Here is a 229-nt window from a genome sequence, read left to right as displayed (position 1 = left end):
TCTCGCTCTCTCTGTCTCTCTCTCTCTCTCTCTCTCTCTCTGTGTGTGTGTATGAGTCAGCCTGTCTTCAGTCCTCTGGAGGGCACAAAGATCACGGTCAACAACCTTCATCCTCGAGTGACGGAGGAGGATATAGTGGTGAGTTCAGGCCTGCTGCTCAGCGCACACACACACACTCGCTCATCTGACTCTGTGTGTGTGTGTGTGTGTGTGTGTGTGTGCGTGCGTG

The 229-nt window shown here is 53.7% G+C and overlaps 1 protein-coding gene across 1 annotated transcript in view; it reads left to right on the top strand.

Moving 5' to 3' along the window:
* The window catches only part of LOC107666602 (polymerase delta-interacting protein 3-like), a 1,847-nt gene that overhangs the window by 900 nt on the left and 718 nt on the right, over positions 1–229 (top strand). Inside the window, exon 3 of the mRNA XM_016458010.1 lies at positions 61–148. Coding sequence (XP_016313496.1) covers positions 61–148 — 88 coding nt within the window. The remainder of the gene's footprint in view (positions 1–60; positions 149–229) is intronic.

Source organism: Sinocyclocheilus anshuiensis, unplaced genomic scaffold, assembly GCF_001515605.1.
Source record: "Sinocyclocheilus anshuiensis isolate Anshui unplaced genomic scaffold, SAMN03320099.WGS_v1.1 scaffold1100, whole genome shotgun sequence".
Taxonomy (NCBI): Eukaryota; Metazoa; Chordata; class Actinopteri; order Cypriniformes; family Cyprinidae; genus Sinocyclocheilus; species Sinocyclocheilus anshuiensis.
Note: the sequence above shows the minus strand (reverse complement) of the source record. Positions and strands in the feature narration are given on the sequence as shown.